This window comes from Lissotriton vulgaris, chromosome 3_1, assembly GCF_964263255.1.
Source record: "Lissotriton vulgaris chromosome 3_1, aLisVul1.2, whole genome shotgun sequence".
NCBI lineage: Eukaryota > Metazoa > Chordata > Amphibia > Caudata > Salamandridae > Lissotriton > Lissotriton vulgaris.
In genome coordinates this window covers 308,555,670-308,575,226 of record NC_141689.1, presented here as the reverse complement: position 1 = coordinate 308,575,226, position 19,557 = coordinate 308,555,670, and the positions used below count along the sequence as shown (strand labels likewise).

At 45.7% G+C, this 19,557-nt stretch overlaps 1 protein-coding gene across 1 annotated transcript in view; it reads right to left on the bottom strand.

Annotated features, from left to right (window-relative positions):
• The window catches only part of TARS1 (threonyl-tRNA synthetase 1), a 201,354-nt gene extending 184,742 nt beyond the window's left edge, over window positions 1-16,612 (bottom strand). Inside the window, exon 1 of the mRNA XM_086960505.1 lies at window positions 16,003-16,612. Within this exon, the coding sequence (XP_086816631.1) occupies window positions 16,003-16,053 (51 nt within the window). The 5' untranslated portion in view covers window positions 16,054-16,612. The remainder of the gene's footprint in view (window positions 1-16,002) is intronic.
• Between the last annotated feature and the right edge of the window lie 2,945 nt (window positions 16,613-19,557).

Genomic DNA, 19,557 nt, shown 5'->3' with positions numbered 1-19,557 from the left:
GGTAAACAGTTGGAAAGAGGTACAATTTTGTTTGAAGGAGTGCTGCATAATAAAGGTGACCAATCAGCCTTCCCTGGCACTCACAGCAAGATCCTGCAGCTGCTGAAAGCAAATCTGCCAAAAGGGTTGAGTGCCTTCTTGGAATAGGGGGTTGGGGAGGGAGCTTAAGCCATGGAGGGGACAGGGAGAGAGGAGTGAAAGCACCAACGATGAGGAAAAGAAGGCAACGGGGGAAGCAAAAGAACAAGCACCAATGATGAGGAAGCAAAGACGACGAGAGAAGCAAGAAGAAAAAGCCCTTGTTGATTAATGCTGCTCACACAAAGTGCATTTTGAAAAGGGACAAAGCTGTAAACTAATTTCCCTAAATTACCATGATACCAAAACTCCAAGTTGTTTTCGAGTTCTAAAAGTTGCCCGCTGTAGCAATTGTAGCAGCCACTGTAGAAGTCTCGTCTTTGGGATAGATGTTATAAATACATTAGAGTGATTGAAAATAAAATAATGTTTACTTGTTAGGCAAATAGTTTGGTTATTTGCAAATCCACTGAAATTAATGGAAGTCCTATGATGCAGCCAAACTGAGTCATTTAGGGCACATGATATAATTGCTATGCCTCTGCTTGATTAGCTTAAATCGCCCTCAATTCAGACAGCTGAGGGAGAAAGGCTCAGTGAGAGGATGTGGCATTGCGGCTAGAGCTGCCGACTTTAGAGCTGGGGAACCAGGTTCAAGTCTCGCCATCAGCTCAACAACCTGTAAGCAAATCGCTAAGTATTTCCTTCCCGACAAATATAAACATATGCGAAGAACTCGAACTAAAGAAATGTTACATTTAAATTCAGTAAGCAGCACAATCACCAAGAAATAGGTCGAAGAAAAAAAAAGTGGTGTGCTCGCTCGTAATTAAAATACCAAAGACGTTCAGCGGATGAAAAGGGGTATTTCGGTCTCCAGACACAGATAAGAAGACATGGAGAACAACAGGAAACAGTATGCTACAACCAATAGAAACTGAGGAAAAGTAAGCGGCAAGCACACAAACGAATAAAAAGGAAAAGCGGGATGTAAGCCCCTTTAAAATTTATATTAAATACAATAGATTTCACCAGCACAGTGCAGGCGAAAAATAGAAAAAAGGGGGGGGCACGTCACTACTCTTTCCAATAATGCAGCACACGAAATGTGGCAACCTGAGCCTCTGTGGCAGGGCACAGATTATCTCAAATAGAGGGTGGGTAATTAGCATATGCAATAGTGTAACTTGTAGTGATATCACTATATCAGTAATGTAAAAGGAAACAGGATAATTTTCAGGCAAACTTGAGACACAGTTTTGCTACATCTAAAAGTGTAACTAGATGCATACCATATTTGTACCCATATGTAAAACAAACATACACATACTAAATCTTGTTGTCTTTGAACCCAAAGCACTGAATGTTTTAGGAAATAAGTCTACACTTAAAGCTCAATCCATACATTAATAAACATTTAATCATCTGGATTGTATGAAATAAAGGACATATGCATATGCGTGATGAACAAAAATATTTATTTAGAAAGTTTTATATAGCGCAAACGTGACCAAGGCGGGTATCAGAGTGCTTTACAATTGAGATAGGTGGTGTATAGAGGTTGGAAGGACAAGTATTAGTTGAATTAACAAAAATGGTTAAAATATAGTTATGTGAAAACGCACCATTAAAAACGTTTGTGAGCCCTGAAGAAGTCCGTGTGTGGACGAAACCGTTGGCGGTTGCAAAGCGTTTTTAAAAAAAAGAAAAGAAAAGAAAGGATGAAGTTTGAATAAGAAATACATAACATCGACCCGTCTTTGTGCAACAACTGTATTATAATTCTGATAATTGTTTGACCTGTTAAGTAAGTGTGCTGGGCTATTTGTTTTTGGAGGATTTTAGGCAGTTTGCAACTTGATAGTTTGGGTTAGACCAGTGAAGGTTGAAATCTCACGGAAAGATTTGGGAAACTAGGGTGTCATCATTGGAAGAGATGATTTCCATTAATTATTCAATGAAGTAGAGATTGTCTACAGGGGGTGATAGAATGTGTGTAATTTGCATACAGGGTGGTGGTTGCTTGCGATGCTGATGCATAGGTACTCACTGGAGGTCAGAGCGTAGGAATTAGACTGTGAGCCCGAGAGTGTATTTCGGTGTATGCAAGCTAATCCTCCACCTTGTTTTATAGGTCTGTTCAAACGAATTAGGTCATGGCTAGGCGGGACTAGAAGGTCAAGGATAGGGGTGGACAAGCAGTTAAGCCAGGTTTCCATGAAGATAATGATATCAAGCTATTTGTTTAGAATGAGGTCAAAGATATCAGATAAGTGTTTACTCGCTGATCTGCAGTTCAGTGGTAAGGATATTCACTCATTTGAACTTGTCATTGTTTATAGCTCTGAGGTGGTGGGAGCGTTCTCTGTTCAGGTTGGCATGGATGGCTTGGAAAACCCAGAGGGGCCTTGCATGAGAACAGAATGGTCTTGTCAGTATTTCATGGGAGGGCATAAGAGAGGAGAAGAACATCAATATCACTGATTGATAGCTCGGTCTTCATTCTTCTAGGGCAGGAGGGGGCATTAGGGAGGGGTGATGTTTTCGAGGTAAGGGGAGAGGAACACATGTCTGGGACAGATACAGCACCTGTGGGGATCAATGTCAGATTCCCTAGTGTGCATAACATTCTGAGCAGGGGGAGATGATCGATATAGAGGGCTATCAGTTCATGAAATTCATTTGTGAGTAGGCGCAGGTGGAGAGAGATCTCATCAAGGTGAGCAGCCAGGTCTGAGTGTTGGGAAAAGGATAATGGTTGTGTGGAAAGTTCAGACAGAAAGGTGGTGTCTCGAGGGAAATCTGGTGGGTCAAAGGCAGCACTGAAGAGGTCAGGGGGAGCACGTGACTTAATGATGTCTTGGGTAGTACCAATTTGCGCGGCGAGAGGATACGAGGATGGGGGGGGATGAGGCAACATAGGTGTAGTGGATAGGCGGTGGGTATGGGGAGGTGAGATGGAATGGGTTGGCTGGAATCCTTGGTGTGCAAGAGCATGGACTCTGATTGAGATGGTGGCGCATTAGGCAAGATCGTGCAAGGGAGTTCACCAGGAGAGAGATAGGGCGGTGGAGCGTGAGAGGATACCCTGCTATGGGAATTGTGGTGTAACTGCTTAGAGATCAGGGAAGCAAATGGCGATGTAAAACCACTAGACTTCCGAGTCGGTGGAGGAGTGGAACTTGAGGGGTCTGGCGAAACTAACACAGGGGATTGAGTGGATCCGAGATCACTTAAGAAGTGGTGAGGAGTGTTATGAGGGGTTGAGGACGTCCCTTGTGTAGTGGTGGGAGTGAGGGTGATGTTGTTTGTAATAGGATGGTTAATGCAGGGATAATTGGACTTGGAAATCCCCGCTTTTTTGAAGGTAGGGAAGATATTATCTATCTTAGCTAAATTGTCAGTGGAGGCTTAAATTAGGATAATACCATTGTTGTAGAGGGTGATGGTGGCATTCGCATCGAAGAAGGGAGAGATTGATAGTTTGAGGCCATGTGGGGTTTACCTGGTACCCGTATACGAAGCATGGAATAGGAGACCAATCTCCAACGTGCCCGTTTTCTGGAGTAGAAGACGAGGCCATTCGATAGCTTACAATTATTGACACAAAAGAATGCACCAGAGATTGATGTTTGAAGTCAGGATTTGAGTAATTGTTGTTTGTGTTTTTTGGTCGCATTTTTGGAGACATTAGGCGGGTAAATAACAGTGGAGGCGTTGGCCCTGCAGGGATAAGACTAATATCCATTATGAGAGAGGCCAAGGTGAATCCTTGAGAGGGAGGTAGCGAATGTCCGGGATCTTTGAGTTTTTATTTGTTGTTGTTTTTTTAATAAGGTTTAGACCAGTTAGCGATTGACCTAGTTGCCAAACTAAACAGCTGGTGGTAGTACGTAAGGGGTCAGAGAAAATCAATCAGGCCGGAAAAGCAGAGACAGAGCCCCTTTACCATATGGACGATCCTTGGCATGAACCAGATGGTAAGGCCTACAATTTTTCCTCATAGGTGTGTTAGATTGCACAGAGTAGAGACAGATCCCCTTTACAATATGGTCAATCCAAGGGATGGGCCAGATGATAAGAACTACAAGTTTTCCTCATAGATGTGTTAGATTGCACATATAGTAGAGACAGATGCCCTTTACAATATGGTCGATCCAAGGGATGGGCGAGATCCTAAGAACTACAAGCTACAAGTTTTCATCATAGAAGTGTTGGATAGCACCTAGAATAGTCCTACCTTCATTTTAATGACATTGAGAGATGTTCTAAGTCCTCTTTTGATTTCTATGTCAGACTGTGCAGAGGTTCCTGTGGAGCTTTATATAGGAGTGAGATGTACTCCTTCGCCCCTACCTTCGCCTGCACAACTGCGCAGCACTTAGTGCCAGCTGCAACATTTAGGCCAGTCATTGAAGATGCCCAGCTGCCCAGCAAGTAGTGGGCAGCTGCTACGTTTAGGTTAGTGCCAAGTGCGCACCCGTGACTGTCGCTGCATTGGCAGCGCGCCCCCTACTTTGGACGACAGAGGGCATTTGAGCCCCTTAGAGATGGCCAGTTGGCCCAGGGGACTATTACATTTGCTTTTTATAGGTGCTAGGAAATGTAATGTTTGTAGTATGTTTTATGCACCTTGATTTATGCTTTTAGATGTGCTTTAATGCTTATTAGGTTTCACCTACTACGTCTCGACTTTTCTACCTTCCAATCATGCGCCCACCTAACCCCACCCGAAACTCTACGCTCGTGAGTTACGGACCCAACTCCTGGTCCATTAACTACCCTAACAAAATGACCAGTAACGCTAAAAAGAACTTCAAACACAGTACTCTAAAACAACACCCGGAAATACTCTTTGTAGATAACTACCACTCAGCGTCCAACGGCTGCACGAAAACTAACTTCATTTTTTACACCAATCACCCAGCTAAATGGAAAAACACGTTCTCTCTTCACCTCCAAGTCGCCAAGTCAGTAATCATTTGCTATGGTGAAAAAATCTCCACTTCCATTTCCCTGACCTTCAAAGGGGAACTCACCATTTCCATCTACAGAACTGGAACCATTCTCATACAAGCCACCGAACCGCACCTCACCACTTTTGACCGCCACTTCCCCATTTTTCTCTCCTCGTTAACTCAACTGAGCCATCAAACCATATCTCCCCCATCCCTCACCACCCTCACTAATAACGTGGAACTGATCCAATCTCCCTGCTTCGAAGACCCTCTCTTCTACTAATGGACATCCACCATCAATCACTACAATCACACCACCCCTATCATTACTCTCCGTCGCCAAATACCCACCACGATCACATCAACGGAGCACACCAGGAGCGACAAACTCACAACAAACAATCCCCACATGGCCGATCCAGACAGTTCGGTCTCTGACCTTAGCCCTCCTGCGACTGGAATCCCCTCAGACGCTCCCCTCCCCACCCCTGATAATCTGAACCCTCCCTCACTTTCTTCCCCGACCCCCTACACAGTCCCCGTTCCCCCGACCCTGACTCCCCCGGGTCGAACGCCACTCCCAATCCCATGGTCTATCTCCCCCCCTCCCTCCTCTGCACACTCCCCTTCTGCTGCTGCACTCCCACGTACAAAACCTACCTCCATCGCTAATCTCTCTGACATGACCCAGAACTCGGACGCCCTACCTAGAATTTCTCTCCCTCCTCACCTGGACACTAGTCCCACTTCTCCTCCACTGAACTCCTCGAATGGGAGCATGACTAATCCGGCTCCCTGTTTAAAACCTCTCCCCTCTCCTAATCCCAGGGACTCCATCCTATCCCTGACCCTGTGAAATCTCCCTCCATAGACCCAAGTCTGTCTCGACCCCTGCCTAAAACCCCAAACTTTTTGAGTGCAATAACACTGCAACTGAACAGAATGGAGAGGAAAATTAACTTCCTTACTGCTGATTTCCTTCACTTACAGCAAAACCTCCTCAACAGAGACAAGCCACCGTGCTCCCTCCCCCTGGGTATTCCTGCTCCTACTCCACTCAATACACCTCCCATGGCCCCTCTCGATTCACCTCTCATGGCCCCTACCCCACTCAATACACCTCCCTTGGCCCCACTCAATACACATCTCATGGTCCCCCAGAGCACCCCTCGTCCCCCCAGTCCAGCAGCGAGTCAGACACTTAGTCCCAACTGGGATAGCCATCCCTTCTCGAAACCAGATGAGATCAATGACTCTTACCTCGCCTCCAAACTGAAGTCTTCCCCTTTCCACATCCCTGTTATTATTGGCACAAACAGAATCCCTAATACTGCCCACTCTCCTAGACCTCCTGCTCAATACACCTCTATCCACCTAACTCCCCCCATCGTCGAGGCTCCCCGCCCTCTCTCTTGCATACTTCTAAACTGCAGATCAGCATTACAACATGCTACTGACATTGCTGAAGCTCCGCTCGCTGAAGAAGTTGACATCGCTTTCCTCACTGAATCCTGGCTCAATGTCTACTCTGTCCCCATCCTCGACATCCCCCCCCCCCCCCCCCCCCCAGGATACAACATAATCAGACAAGACAGGCCGATCAAAACGGGGGGGGGTGGAGGGCCGGGGGGTGGGGGGGGGGGGGGGGGCGGGGTCTAGCCATCATCCACAAAGCTGGAATACAGATTACCAATCTCAAACCTCCAGAATACCTATTGTTTGAATACCTGGGTGTCGAACTCACCATTAAGGGCACCTCATCCATCAAATTCCACACCATCTAGTATCCGCCTGGAGAACGTACTCTTTTTCCCGAAGAACTAACAGACCTAATAACACGGTTCTCCTTGACAGATACAAAAGACGTGTTCCTGGGTGACCTCAATATCCACTGGAACGACCCCAAAGACTCGACTGTCCTGAACCTATCCAACCTTCTGGAAATACAGAACCTCAAACAACTCTGCAATAAGCCAACTCACATCAAAGGTGCAACACTCGATGCGATCATTACCAACAACGAACTGGTCTCTCTCAGAGATTTCTCCCATTGACTGGTCCGACCACCACCTCATTCTGTTCAGGATTGACACACCTGCCAGCCACCAACCTATTTGTGGCGTCAAACCTAAACTCTTGACCAGAAACATCAAAAAAATCCCTTTATCCGAACTTGAATCCTTGATTCATCCCGATCTCCAACTCCATCCCTTATCATGGACAGCTGATGACCTCACTACACACTTTAACTAAAAAATGACAGAGGTTTTAGACCAAGTAGCTCCACTCAAACTCAAACAACAGAGGCAAAATAAATCGAAACCCTGGTTCAACGAGGAGCTTAACGATGAACGGCGCCAAATCAGACAAACGGAAAGGGCTTGGAGGCTTAACCCCTCGACCTTACACCTAACAGAACTTAGATCTGCTCGGCTGGCATACAAAAAACACATTTTCAAGGTAAAGACGTCCTTTTTACGCAGCCAACTAGATCTGGCGAAAAACAGACCGAGAGAACTCTTCAGCATTGTCAAAAGCCAAACTAACGGCACCCCCTCTCAAGATACCGAAGCCACAAATGAGCAATGTGAAGAAATTGCCACCTTCTTCACTAATAAAGTCTCGAAAATTGATCAATCCTTCATACAAACCGCAAACACTCCTTCCCTCATTACCTGCCCCCCTTCTACTTCCCCCGACAACGCAGAAAGAGTTCTGTACAAGGACAATCAGACCGGCCTCCAGCTAAAAAACAATGCACACTGGTCCGACTTTGAGCAAATGGTGGAAAACGAGGTCTTCAAGATAATTTCTAATCTCAAACCTTCCTCCCACACCATGGACCCCCTCCCTTCCACAATCATAAAAGAACTCAACCACACCATTTCCCCTTTCCCCTGGCGCCGCGGCTTGGGCGACTGACTCCGGAATCTGGGGATCACGGTTCGATCCCCGGCACCGGCGGCAGATTAACCCAGCACCATGTGACTCTGGGCAATAGCTTGCTTAATCTTCCCGACGTCCCCCAGCGCCTAGAGACCCTTACGGGTGATTGTGCGCTTTACAAATGTGGATTATTATTATTATTATTTCTGGACAAAATCATCAACGCCTCGCTCACCTCAGGCTGTGCCTCAGACTCCCTTCAACTAGGACAAATCATAACCATTCTCAAGAAACCAGGGGCCGACCCTAATGATCTGAACAACCTCAGACCTATCTCAAACCTCCCATTCCTTGCAAAAACATTAGAGTCTTGTGTTCTCCGCCAACTCAATAAACACATTGATGAGTTCAACCTCCTTGACACCTTTCAATCAGGATTCAGGAAAGGATGTAGCACTGAAAGAGCCATACTCAACGCCTTGGACAACATTCGCAAAGCCTTAGATGATGGTGATGCCTGCCTACTCATCCTTATTGACCTATCTACGGCATTCGACACAGTTAATCATCCAGCTCTTCTAGAGACCTAGTCGAAGCGCTCTGGCATAAATGGTACTGTACTCAAATGGTTCACCTCTTTGCTCCAGCATTGCTCGCAACAAATTAAAATCAAATCCTGTCTCTCAAAGCTAACAAAAGTCACACTTGGGGTGCCACAAGGCTCAATCCTCTCCCCGTCCCTCTTCAATCTCTTCATGGAGCCCCTCACAATCATCTTGAAAAAAGCTGGAGTGAGTTACCACCTTTATGCGGACGACACCCAAATCAGTTTCAAAATAAAGTCCCCCGATGACATCCAACACCTCAAGACCACCCTAACGGAGATCCAAGCTTGGTTCAACGTCAATCACTTAAAGCTCAACCCAGATAAAACTGAACTGATCCTATTCTCTCCAAAAATCAACTATCGTCCTATCCAAGAGTGGCTCAAGAATCTGGTTGCCCTAAACTGCCCCCTCGTTCTATCCGACTCAGTTAAGTCTCTAGGCATCACCCTGGACAAGAACCTATCAATGGAGGACCACATCAAAAACTCTGCAAAAAGTGCTCTTTTCTCTCTAAAACACCTCAAGAAATTGAAGCTTTTTCTTCCCCATGATGACCTCAAGACAGTAGTTCAATCCCTGGTTCTCTCTAAAATCGACTAGGGGAACGCCACCCTTGCAGGGACTCCAAAAGCTCACCTAGCCCCTATAAGGGCAGTGCTGAACATGGCCGCTCGACTTGTATCTGGAGTATAAAGGTTTGATCACATCACTCCAGCTCTCAACTCCCTCAAATGGCTTCCCATGGAAGGGAGATGTATTTACAAGCTGGCCTGCATCACACACAAAACCCTCCACTCTCCGGCCCCCAACTACCTGAACAACAAACTGGTAAGAGCAGGTCAAGTCAGAACACGGAGAAGCTCCAACTCACTCCTTCACATTCCGCCAATAATGAAAAAGAAAACCACCCAATACCAATCGTTTTCTGGCAACGCTCCCAGGATATGGAACGCTCTCCCGGGAGTCCTCAGATGCAACCCCTCCTTCTCTTGTTTCAAAAGAGACCTCAAACTCCATCTCGTTAATAAATACTTTCCTGAACAACGTCAACTAACCTAGACCTCAATATCCCGAGTTGACCCCCATTCAAGGATTGTTGGTGAACAGACTATGCTAATCACCTTGTTTTTCTTCTTTTTCTCTCCCCCTCCGCTGCAGTTATTTATTGTTCATACTGTATTCTTTATCCGTGGTTTTCTTACTTACTGTCAGCCTTCTAGGTAATGTAAGGCCCTTCGGCTTTGCACAATATGTATGTGAAGCGCTCTGATACCTACGGGTCTAGCTAGCGCTATACAAAAACTTTAAAAATAAATAAATAACAATATTCCCTATGAGCTGGAAACGGTCACCATCTTGATTCGGAGCTTATTGAAAACAAATGGATAGGTAAAATGGACTCCAAGCCACCACTGACTTCCAGCCGCAGCAATTGATCCGACTGGACCAAGGCCCTCCCAGCCGATGTTACAGGGTGCTGGTCACCGTCAATTAGGGCTCCGGAGCTCAGAGATACCCCGGGAGGAGAGATATGGGAGTTCTGAACGCGACTCCCAGCAGGTGGGCAAAGCAAAACCCCGGACTGTGCAGGCAGACTCCAAAGATCCCGAGTAGACCCAGCCAGGGTGGGCCGGGCGTTGATGAGGCACCTTGTCTGGAGCGAAGGCGGAAGGCTCCCTGCACCGCTGGTTGGTCCACAAGGCCCCCTTGCTCAGAAAGTGCAAGGCCATGGCCGCAGCACCAGCACAGTGGAATCCAGGAGGCCAGGCGGCTAGCAGAGCAAGGCCAACTGGTCTAGTGCGAGCAAGCAACCTGCAGCAGATTGAGGTGACGCAGCCGGGTGTGCTCTCTGGTGAACCGATCTTTCATGCCGCGCCCTTACGTGAGGCGCTGAGGCAGCAGACCCACTGCACTATGTCTGAGGCTGCTGCTTCTCAAGTTTATTGCACAGAATCTTCCAAATGCAAAGACTCCACATCCAACCGGGCGGCCTCCTGAACAACCGACGAAGTAGGGCAAGTCTGGCGAACATGGGAGCATGTGAATACCCCGGAAAGAGTAAGAAATATAAATTTGAGGGATGCAAATATTGATGGAGAAGCTATGTGCTCTTAACACAGCCATGTACTTTCAGACCTAACTAACTTGCAATCAGGAACAATATATGACTTTTATGGCAATTGTTTTTGATACATGGAAAACTGTGGAATTGTGCATAACATTTGAAATCTGAGTGGCCTCTTGGTTGCATGTGCACCGTACAAAACAACAAACGAATATTTCACACAGAAATTTGAAAACTAAATCGCAGAAGGGAATTTTACTTTTCATAATTCACATGTATGATTTCCACATATCAATGTGTAAATTGGCTTAGAAATGTTGGCTGTTAATGTTTTTTTCCTGCATTTGCACCTCTTTAAGCCATGTTTTTAAGGCTGAATGATAGGCAGTTAGGTGATCAAAAGATAACCTCTTGCCAGGGCATTGTTGGCAACAGAGGCTACCAAGCTGTGGCATCATTACAAGCCTGTGTGGTGCCTTAAACCTCTAACATTTGAACAGACAAGTTAGAGGGACCTAAGCAACAAACACCTCTCAATCTGGCTAAGGAGGAACAAATACCCCATCCAAAAATTGTATGGGGACTCCATACATCTGCATCCACCCAACTTGCGCTTTGCCCCATGGCAGCATTAGTGTGCTTTAAAAATATATTATGGCTGATCATGGACAGAGGTGATATAGCAGCGCTCATACCACTCGGCCTATAAGCCACATTTAACACGGTCCCTCACTCCACCCTCATCCAAAGCCTCAATGAAATCAGCATATGAGGAGCCACCCTCCGATGTATCAGCTCCTTCATTACGGGGCACACTCGATCTCTCAGCCTTGCACCATACATCTGCGCTCCCACTGATCTGAGCTGCGAAATACCCGAAGGATCCTCACTCAGCCACACCCTGTTCAACATTTACATGTACTGCTCACTAACATAGTCTACGCACATGGAATCAGCATAATCTCAAATACCAACACCACCTAGCTCATTCTCTCCCTCTCAGATGACAACACCCCCAATAACGGATGAAGTTCACTGTATGCATGTTTGAATTTGCTCAAACTTCCACCCCGCACTCACAATACCACTCACCTAATAGACCTCTCTGGCTACTAGTTCACAAACACACACTTTTCAAGCTCCTCCTGCACACATACAAAACCTTTCACAATCTAGGCCTCACCTACCTGAAGAGTTACATCAAAATCCAAACTATGCTTGACGAACATCCTACTCGCCCACATTCCCTGAGTCTGAAGAATCAGAGCCGACGTGCGCTTTACTTTACCTGGCTCCCAAAGTCTGGAAAGACCCCTACCCGCACATCAAAGCCACTAGCTCAGTCTTTAAAATCCGCAAGAAAATGCAAACCTAGCTATTCCAAAAGGTCCCAGAAATGCCCACACCATTGTTCTTTAGATCCCAGGATACCCTCCCAGGACAGATAACCCCCATACAAATACATATAACATAACGTGAAATTTCATGTAATAAGCATGCCTTGGCATTTTGGAAGATCAACTTATTGCCTCCTAAATATGGGTGATCCCATTAAAGAGAATAAGGACAAAATATTTTGAAGGATGATGAAAGTCTGCAAACTGAGTGACCTTTTCAAAGTCTACGGAGACTTTTACATGGTTGCCCCCAATTTTTGCCAGACTGTACTTTGACTGGGTGTGCCCTAGGTTCCGGACGGCCGGGTGCTCGGGCCTGTGTTATTTCCCAAAACTGCATTAATACAAAACCCAATTGGCACTCTTTGGCCACATGTCAGTCCCTTGTGGATGGTGCCATAGGTGCCAGGGGCACTGTGGCCAGTGTAGGCCTCTAAGGGCTGTATCACCTTTGGAGGGCCTGTACCTTTACACACACGCACTGCATTGCGGGCTTCATGTTTGGTGCAGAACGGGGTGGGAAGTCCACATGGCAAGCGTCCCTGTGTGCCGTGCCGACAACCCGCTTCCCTGGTATGGGTCAGCTGCCACTCCAGCTGGGTGCAGTAGACCAGTGGTGAGGGTACAGGTGCATGAGCCCTGTGCCCCTTAAGTGTATGGGCCAATTCTTCGACATTCTAGGTGAAGTTATGCCATTAAGAGTACATGGTGCTGGGAATTTGTCATTACGAACTCCACAGCACCATAATGGCTTTACTGAAGACTGGGAAGTTAGGTATCAAACGTCTCGCACATTGGACCCACACTGATGCCAGTGTAGGATTTGATGAAAGGTGCATTCGGAGTGCATCTTGAAGGTGCCCCATGATAAACGACCTAACTCTAGTGTCCTGGCTGAGTGGCTGTCCGCCAGCTGCCACCACCAGATGTGTTTCTGGACCACTGGGTCGAGAGCCTGCTGCTCTCTGGGGTCTGAAACAATGCACGTCCTGGGACGAGGGGTGTAGCAGGTGCTTGACGCTGCCCACTGACAGAGCCTTACTGCTCGCCCACACTACCACAAATGGAGAGTAAGGTGCTGTCTACTTTTGCCTCTGCCTGCCTTTGTGGTTCCGCTGGACACTGTGCACACTGTGCCTCATTTTGGTGTGGTGTATACAGAGCCAGCTTCCTACAAGCATTTTTTAGCTATTACAAATAACATTTTTAGTTTTATTCAAGACACGGCCAAGGATTACAATCTGTGTTCCTGCAGTTACTCAAATACATTTTTCTTTGCCTTAAGACCTGGTGTTGTGGAAACTTTGTTACTGTTCACGGAAGAAGACTAGAGTTGTTTTAGTGTTGCATGTTCAGTATCCCATAAAAGTGGTAAAGAAAGTGAAATGTTTAAATCTTGCCTCTGTGTCTTCAATAGAATTGGAAATTCTCATTTCTGATAGCTTGAATTTTCATTCCAATTGATGGGTATCATCTGCCCTTTTGCCAATAATGGTCATTGTTTTTTCCAGTCCTCACTCACAGGGGAACAGTTTCCTTTCCCAGCATTTCCTACATGCTAAAAGGTGTCCAGCCTTGTGTCACGCTCTTGTAGAGGCCCATATACACCATCTCCACACCAGCACTGATGCCCCTAAGGTAGGCTTCACCTACTCTGGCAGCGTTTGCCTGCTTCCTCTGGGGCTCCTCACAAACATCCTAGGCCTTCCCTTAACCTTGCAATGGAAGGTTTGGTTGGGGTGGAGGGGGGGGGGGGGGGAGTCAACTGCTTGTTCTGTGGCCATAAGCTTTCCTACTTTCTCTTATATTCTTTCCCATATTCTGTGTATAACCAGTACCCTCTTCCCCACATTCCCACCATACGCAAACAGATACATATACCGCATATCTCTGTATATCAGCATTTATTTGTGCTATAGCTATGTACCTACATGTGTGTATTGTTATATATACATGTGTAAAATACTTATGTTTACATAAATTATATATATTCATTAGTTCTGCTTAACAAATGTATATATTACTGATAGTTACATGATTCTATGTTTTTAACATGTACATAAGTGACTACACAAATAACTAAATCTTTTTACCATAACTATTTATCTACATTTGCTTCACTATTGACCTACTAAACAAATATATGTATATAAAAATAAATAAAAGTACAACACTTGAAAGCTAGATTTTATTTAATGCATCTTTAATCTATATATACTACCTTCCTATATGCATCTATATACCTTCCATGTACTTATGGATCTATAGCTGTATTACTTTTGGTTCTATATATGTATTACTTTTACTTCTTATTACTTTTGTTAAACTCAGCAACCAATACTGCTCTCAATATATCCTCTAGCTCAACTATCTGACTCATCACAAACCTCTTTCTACTACTCTTTCCAATGTTCTAGCCTATTTCTCACCCCATACCCCTATCAATATATATCCATTACCTCCACTCCCTCATACATCCCACACCACTACTATGATCCCCAAAAGAACACTTTCAAGACTCTTCCCCTCCTTGCATCATCTCATAACTCTTTATTTTCCGATCCCCAAAACAAGCCTTTATAAATCCTCCCCCCACCTTCCTTTAACTCATCCCAAGCCTCCTGCTACTGCTATTAGCTACAAAAAAAATCTAAATCTTTCCTTTCTATCCCTCTACGGTGCTTTTCAATCCAAATAACAGACTAACAAGTCCACCACTCAAATTAATTTTGTATTTCACTATACTACTTCCCCACTAAACCTTTATGGCTTCCAGAGCAGCGTGCTACTCTCCGAAAAAAGCACTTCAACCATCCATCAGGGGTAGCAAGAGCTATATAAATGCAAACCCTTTTCCCTCCTCTATACTTCCACTGTCCTTCTCAATCCAAATAACTGACTAACATATCCACCACTCAAATTACTTTTCTATTTTCATTATACTAATTCACCGATAATCCTTTATGGTTTCCGGAGTAGCGTGCTACTCGTCGAAAAAGCACTTTGACGCCTCATCAGTGGTAATAAGCTCTATATAAATAGAATTACAATACAATTATATGATACATGTTGCCTTGAAGGGTGCATGCCATTAAAATAACTGAGCAAAAGACACACAAATGATGGACGGAAAGCAGATCAAATCAAAACATTCACCCCCAGTCAAGAGATCTGGGTTAAAGCCATCATTCTTCTGCCCACTATGCCACCCCATTTTAGACCTGGATATATGCAAATCAGTCTTGACCCTGTGCCTCATGGTAACAGTCCAGCCCAAACTGCCAAGCCAGGTCCTGATACAAGCATCAAGGGCAGGTTTGAGGGGTTCACAATCAGCTAGGATAGTTTGAATCCAGTGGCTTGCAGTTCAGGCTGGACTGTTCCCACAAAGAACAGGGTCAGGACTGATTTGCATATGGCTGGGTCCAAACTGGGGTGGTGTGATGAGCAAAAGAATGATGAATTAAACCCAGATCCTTGTGACTGGGGTGAATGTTTGCATTGTCCAGCATTCCGTTCATCGATTGTTTCTTTTGTATATGTCGCCCTAAGTGGGAAGGGTATGCCCAGATGGGGTACCATGCTCACAACACCACTGGATTTAAGCTAGCCTGCCTGATGAAGGGTGATGCCTAGAAACCCTGGATGCTGGATTAAGGTCCAGGGAGGACCTGGCTGGCAATTCAGGCTGGGCTGTTCTAACAAGGAACAGGGTCAGGACTGATTTGCATATGACTGTGTCCAAATTGGGGTGGTGTGGTGAACAAAAAGATGAAATAAACCCAGATCCTTCTTATGACTGGGGTTGAATGTGCAGTGCCCAGCATTCCGTTCATCAAGTTTTTCTTTTGCATTAAAATTAGTTAAGCACAGACAAAAAGACGAATGATATGCCGCATGCGCGTGTTTCTGTCTTCCAGCCCACCCTGTAGTGTATTGATAACGAGGAATGCATCTAAACTTCTACGTTCTGTGCTGACGTATTAACGCAATAAAATGTATCAACGTACCTGGTCGTTCACGCTCATTTTGCCGAGCTGCTGAGTTGCGCTGTCGGTCATGGAGATGATCTAAAGGAGAAAGGGGAGGAAAAAACCGTGGACCCCAGTGATCTTGGGGCTGCTTGTTCCTGCTTCAGTCAGCACGCGTGTGCGGAACCTGCTTCCTGCTCCTCGCCTGCCAGCTGATGCAACCGGCAGCAAACCAACCCCGACGAAAAGCGAAACGAACGTCAGACAGCCCCGTGAGCCAATAGTAGGAGAGACGTGGCCTTGTCAAAGTGCGCTTTCCTGGGTTGCAGACACTGCTCAGCGCCGTATTGGCCTCTTCTCTTAACTATGGTGACCGAAATCCTCCACTGTATTTTACATAAGCAAGCGCATGTTGTAATATAAGTGATCGATGCTTCTGTTAATACGAATGTATAACTGTTCTGTTAATTCATTTATTATGTAGTTGCTTAAACCACTACTTTTAAGGCATCTAGCAGTGTTTTCTTTTTAGTATAACGGTACTTTGTTGCCGTTTCTGTAGTACCACGACTTGTTCTCTCCGCTGTATTCTTTATCAGTGGAGAACGGTTAACTTCAAACAGCTCTTCTTGTCGCGCTGTTTAACAGGGGCGTACCAATTGCGTCAGAGATAATTTCAGACTGGATTGGCTCCTCGGCAGGAGGTGGGACGAACTGTAACCAATGCGGATGGAAACAAACACTGTTGATAGTACGTTTTATGCCCAGAAAAATTCAGCGAAGGAAGGTGACGGTGATGTTGTCACGTCAGGTAACATAGAGTTAGGCGGTGCATGGAGCCGCTGTCACACTCGGGCTCACATTTTCGATGTTGTATAGCGCATACAATTGTTTATGCAAACGGGATTGGGTACGGAACACTGGGCAAAGCAACAAGGGAATAAATTAAGTATCAACAATTTGAGGAACCAAGCGTGCTAAATGGTATGAATTGTACGACACATCCCTTTTTGTAACAACAAAAGAAGATAGTAATTTTGTACAACTCTCCAGAAAGTAAGTCTTCCAGGGGAAAAATATTTCAGACGTTCAGCCACAAAATTGGGTTCTCTTTAAGCTACCCCTCTTTCAGGAGTTCCTACTGTTGGCTGCATCCTCCACAACACATGGGGGCATATTCTCAAGAACGTATGTTAACCAAATTTAGCTTAACGCAACTTTGCATATCGCAGTCTAGCTTGAGAAAATAACACCATCTTAACGTCCAATTTCCAACCCAGCGGCACCATGCAATAGTAGCGTGATAACGCGCCAAATGACCGCGTAAAAATCAATGCGACAAACAAAAAATGTGAAACATGAACGCCAAAAATGTTGCAATGACCCAAAGCGTGATACCAAAATCAGCGACAGGCCTGCAATTCCCACGCATCTTGCGGGAAAATGCACTATAGAAGCCCAAAAAAAACACACCAAAACCAATTCAAACTGCATAGCACCATGGATGCACCCAGACCGAGTGCAGAAGACAAACCGAACCCCACAAGCCCCACGGCGGACCAGCATGGAACCCCATGTTGGGGGAAGGGGAAGAGGAAGACTGGCTTCAGTCTGCTGGAAGACCGGATCATCGTCACGGAGGTGATAGAACACTGTCAACAACTGTTCCTCACCTCTGTGGCACTGGCAACACAAACGAAAATATGGCAGACCATCGGCACCAACATCAATGCAGTGAGAGTGTTGAGGATGTCAATGGAGGAGGTGAAGAGGCGCTGGCATGATATGCAATGCCAGACCAAACAGAAACTCACCGCCAACAGGAAGGCAGCAACGGCGACTGGAGGTGGGAGCATAGCTGCTATGTGTGACATTTTCATAATGTCAGTGTAATTATGAGTGGCATTTCAACCACTATGGGTGACACTTTCGAGCAAGCAAAATCAAGCAATGAAGACGAAGGAAACATAAATATCAGAAATGATACCTAGTTGAGCAACGAGAAACTCTAAGAAGATCTTACCTGGGATAGAAGGGCACTACACTAACCTAGGGCCCTTATAACCTGATTGTATGTACTGTTTAATCAGGTAAATAACAAGATGGTCTCCACAACTCAATGCTGGACTTCCCTCAAGCCTACAAATAGCCTCCGTAGAGCCTCTGCCACCCTGTTTCCGCCACCTTAACGTGTGTTTGGAACAGACTCTTTCCTTCCATCATTCAAATGTTTCTCCTCCACCATGCCCCTCCCTTTACCTTATGAGACCCCTTATATTCGGTTCCCTTCCACCTCTTGGCAGACCTGGTAAGTATTTCAACAAGAACTCATTGCTGCAAACACTTTCGAACAGGCTCTCATTAAACCAAATTCACAGCTGGGCTCAGGCATGGTAACAATGTTCAGCTCCCAGAGAAAAACGATGCTTATTCCCTTAGCCTTCATATTTCAGTCTCTTAATGCTCACCAAAATAACAGTTTGCATTTCCTTTCCTCTAACATTTCAATTTCACATCCTGAAAAAAATATATCCATCCTGGCTGTCTGCGGAGCACTACCAGTGTCTGGGCAAAAAGAAGGGAAGCTCTGCCAGCCTGTGGGGGCATTGAGGGGAGAGGTAATGCCAGTATCGGAGCAGAACAAAAAGATGAGTGGAGAATGCTTGAATTAATCTCAACAACTGACAGTTACTGAGGCCTTCTTCCAGTCCATCCTTGCTTGCCCACGCTACAAAGAGTCCAGCTAATTACAGATCAGCCTCGGTGATTTCCCAATGGAAACAGCCAGGCCTAGAACCTTTAAGTTGGGAGCACACTTGAAAGTGACCTGGCCTGGCAGTGAGAGGAGCGGCTCTGTAATCGTCTTTTGGAGAGAGATAAACTATTCTGCCAGGGTATGATCCCCAGAGAAAGAAGAGCTGTGATGTATTCTGGGGCTCATAGAAGCACTTCCACAATGTGGGCGGTGAGAGGAAATGCTCTGCCAGTCTCTGGGGCCATAGAGGGAGACGTTATGTCTGTACCGCCGGATTTAAATAATCTCAGCCACAGGTAAATTACTCGGGCCGTATTCCAATCCATTTAATGCCCATTGTACACAGAGTTCAGCCATGTGCTGGAATGGGAGGTCCCAACAACATAAACACGGTCTAATCCACCTGTGTCACCTGAGAAGTGTGTTAGAGTAACTAACACGACCGCCCCCAACTGACTGCAGGCAGCCTCCTGATCCCGCGCTGCCTTTCAGGAATTTGTGTAATTAACACACACACACTTGCCTCAGGGGCTGGTTGTAACTTACTTCTACTTCATTTGCTTCTTGACTCACCTGTGCAAACCAAAAATGACTGACAGGGAAGGCTGAGCCAGTAGATTATCACGTCAGACTGCAGTGTACCAAGAGGAATAGTGTGTGTGCAGCACTTGAGTGTCATGCTTCACTTCAGGCTGTTTTCTAGAGTTGCTAACAGGCCCCAGTGAAGTCATGGTAACTGTAGTGGCCGGTGCGTGCTTGAGATGATTTGTGTAAGCTGAAGGTAGACTGGCTCTCCCAAGTTAGTGTCCCACCACTCGCAAGGGATTGGAGAACAAAGA